Consider the following 3,246-nt stretch of genomic DNA (forward strand, 5'->3'; position numbering starts at 1 on the left):
AAACTGCTCCAGAAATATAGCAGTCTGATACAGCACCAGCGAAATCATTTTTCTTCTCCTATGCTCCCCTAGTGGAGTCTCCCAACAGAGGACTATGATGCTTCTTTGCTCCACCTTACTAGGGAGTTTTATATCCACTTTTGCAAAAGAAGTTCTTCAGTGAATCTCACTAAACAGAAATATTTGGCAGGGAGCAATCCTGGAAAATGGCAGCCACTACAAATGTGGAATTTGTAGTGCTGGACCAACAATATAAAAACGGACATGATAATGCTTGCACAGACTGTTGACACTGCCTTTTTTCTTCTACAAAATAATTACTATTGTATAATAATTGGAAGTGTGATGGCTAAAGATCTCACCAAATACTTGATAAGGAGAAGCCCTCATTATCATTATCAGGTACTGAAAAAGGACTGTAACTTATAAAGGCTTTAACGGATTGATTGTCCACAAAGTTTTACTCTTCTATAAGGTATAAAATTAAACCAAACTTACTGCATTCATAGTTTCACTGCTGAATGATTTTTGTAATGTTTTCAATTTTCCTGATACACCCAAAGGCTTTACCATACTGACTACATTCAAATGGTTTGTCTCCAGCATGTGCTCTTTTATGGCCTTGAAGATGACTGTGACACATGAAGGTTTTACCACAATGACTACATTCATATGTTTTTTTTATCCAGTATGCATTCCTTTATGCACATGAAGGACACTGGGATCAGGAAAGCCTTTACCACACTGAGTACATTCATAGGGTTTCTTTCATGTATGTGTTCTTTTATGTCTTTGAAGATGGCTTTTCCGAGCAAAGGCTTTACCACACTGATTACATTCATAGGGTTTCTCCCCAGTATGCGTTCTTTTATGCACACCAAGGGCACTGGGATCAGCAAAGCCTTTACCACAGTGATTGCATTCATAGGGTTTCTCCCCAGTATGTGTTCTTTTATGAATTTTCATATAACTGTGCTGAGCAAAGGCTTTACCACACTGATTGCATTCATAGGGTTTCTCCCCAGTATGTGACCTTTTATGGACATGAAGTGTACTGTGATTAGTAAAGGCTTTACCACACTGATTGCATTCATAGGGTTTCTCTCCAGTATGTTTCCTTTTATGCACATGAAGTACACTGTGATCAGTAAAGGCTTTACCACACTGATTACATTCATAGGGTTTCTCTCCAGTATGTGTCCTTTTATGCCTTTGAAGATTACTATTACGAGCAAAGGCTTTACCACACTGATTGCATTCATAGGGTTTCTCTCCAGTGTGTGTTCTTTTATGTCTTTGAAGATCACTGTGATCAGTAAAGGCTTTACCACACTGATTACATTCATAGGGTTTCTCCCCAGTATGTGACCTTTTATGTACCTGAAGATTACTGTGCTGAGCAAAAGCTTTACCACACTGATTACATTCATAGGGTTTCTCTCCGGTATGTGTCCTTTTATGCATTTGAAGATGACTGTAACGAGTAAAGGCTTTCCCACACTGATTACATTCATAGGGTTTTTCTACAATATGTTTCCTTTTATGTGTTTGAATATTACTGTAACAAGTAAAGGCTTTACCACAATGATTACATTCATAGGGTTTCTCTCCAGTATTTGTCCTTTTATGCATTTGAAGATTACTGTGCTGAAAAATGGCTTTACCACATTGAATATATATTGAAGGCTTCTCTCTTGTTTTGCTTCTCTCATGCCTGCAAGGAAAATGATCATATGTAAATGCTTTCACATATTTAATATAATCCTGGATCTTGATATCTGCATAAATCCATATTACAATTTGTTTTCAATTGTAAAGAAGATTAAATTTTTACAGTCTTATCTCTGTATTTCCACTCATGTTTTCCCTTCTTTAAGGGTGTATGGCATCTTTGAAGGTACCTGTGAAGGTATAATCTTCATTATATGGTTCTCATTTACACAACTTTTCCTACAGGAGATTTTTCACACAAAGTACATGAGGAAAATTAACTTTTCTAGGGATTCTTTGCTTAATGCAAGGTTTGGAGATGTGCTCATCACATCAACCTGTGTATACCTTTATTAATATACATAGCATGAAATAAATGGAAATATATTTCTATAGCATATCATGGTGCAATGATACAAGTGTTAATTACTCTTATGGCATTGTTTCCTTGTCTTCTTTCCTAAAATAAAGTCTTTCAAATGCAGTTCACCTACCTGAAATTGAGTTAAATGGCCCTGTGAGAATTTAATAATCATCAATGCAATTCAAGCTGTGCTTATTTACACTTCCAGTTCTGTTTCAAACTTCAGGACATATTTCAATTTTTTCAGAAACACATTTCTATGCGCTCGTAAAAGAAAATTACCTTTCAGGTCTTTTAGAACCTGCACAATGTTCTTCAATAGTATGGCCTCCCCAAATGTATCCTAAAACAGTGCAAGAAAATGGATATCATATCATTGGAAAATGTGCAAAAAATTATATTACTCTCTTCAGTGAACATTAGAACTTTGATTTATTTACCACATTCTTTTTCTTTCTCAATCAAATTACAGAAGAGCACCAATAAACAAGGAAGAGTTGTCCTATAATTTTAAGATGTGAAGTAAAATACCCTCTTACCTATATCACTGAGGTTCTTGTAGGTCTCTAGCATCACATCTTTGTAGAGATTCTTCTGAGAAGTATCCAGCAAAGTCCACTCTTCCCAAGTGAAGTAGATATGCAGATCATCATACTTCATGGCATTCTAAAAGATCACATACATAAGTGCAACTGAAAACAAAATACTGACAATATTACAAATGTGTATTTCTGTAGAACATTATTTTAAGATGTGTTAGTTTTATGTTATAGAACATTTGTTTAAATAAATAAATATATGCTACTTTGTTTATGCTGTATTAGTTTAACTCCGTGAAGCTGTCTACAACACCTGATGTTCTGATAAAGAGGTGATTATCCAATAGTGAGGCAGGAGAAAGGATGGGCTGTGATACCAGGAACAAAGTGTACATATAAGGAGTGCTAAATGAATTGCTAATTTTATTTTTGCTATTTAATCCATAAAGATAACTGATGGTTATCTCTGAGAAAAGTATGTATTCCAGGCTGAATTGCAACAAATAATGATTTCTAAGTTTTCTGTTTTTCAAACAATAATGACTTTTACAATAATGGCTATAGTATTACCTGTGACACTAGAATGTTGAACTTTGGAGTCATGGTGTTGTGCTCCTTCTGCAGGAAAATATT

At 35.2% G+C, this 3,246-nt stretch overlaps 1 protein-coding gene across 1 annotated transcript; it reads right to left on the reverse strand.

The window, feature by feature from the left end:
• Positions 1-768: 768 nt before the first annotated feature.
• Positions 769-2,647, reverse strand: LOC113838007 (zinc finger protein 120-like). The gene is made up of 4 exons (XM_035453587.1): positions 2,614-2,647; positions 2,357-2,417; positions 1,644-1,714; positions 769-1,406 (listed from the first exon to the last, which is right to left on the reverse strand). Exons 1-4 carry the CDS (start codon positions 2,645-2,647, stop codon positions 769-771), a joined length of 804 nt encoding a protein of 267 aa, XP_035309478.1.
• Positions 2,648-3,246: the final 599 nt, after the last annotated feature.

This window comes from Cricetulus griseus, unplaced genomic scaffold (assembly GCF_003668045.3).
Source record: "Cricetulus griseus strain 17A/GY unplaced genomic scaffold, alternate assembly CriGri-PICRH-1.0 unplaced_scaffold_1, whole genome shotgun sequence".
Taxonomy (NCBI): Eukaryota; Metazoa; Chordata; class Mammalia; order Rodentia; family Cricetidae; genus Cricetulus; species Cricetulus griseus.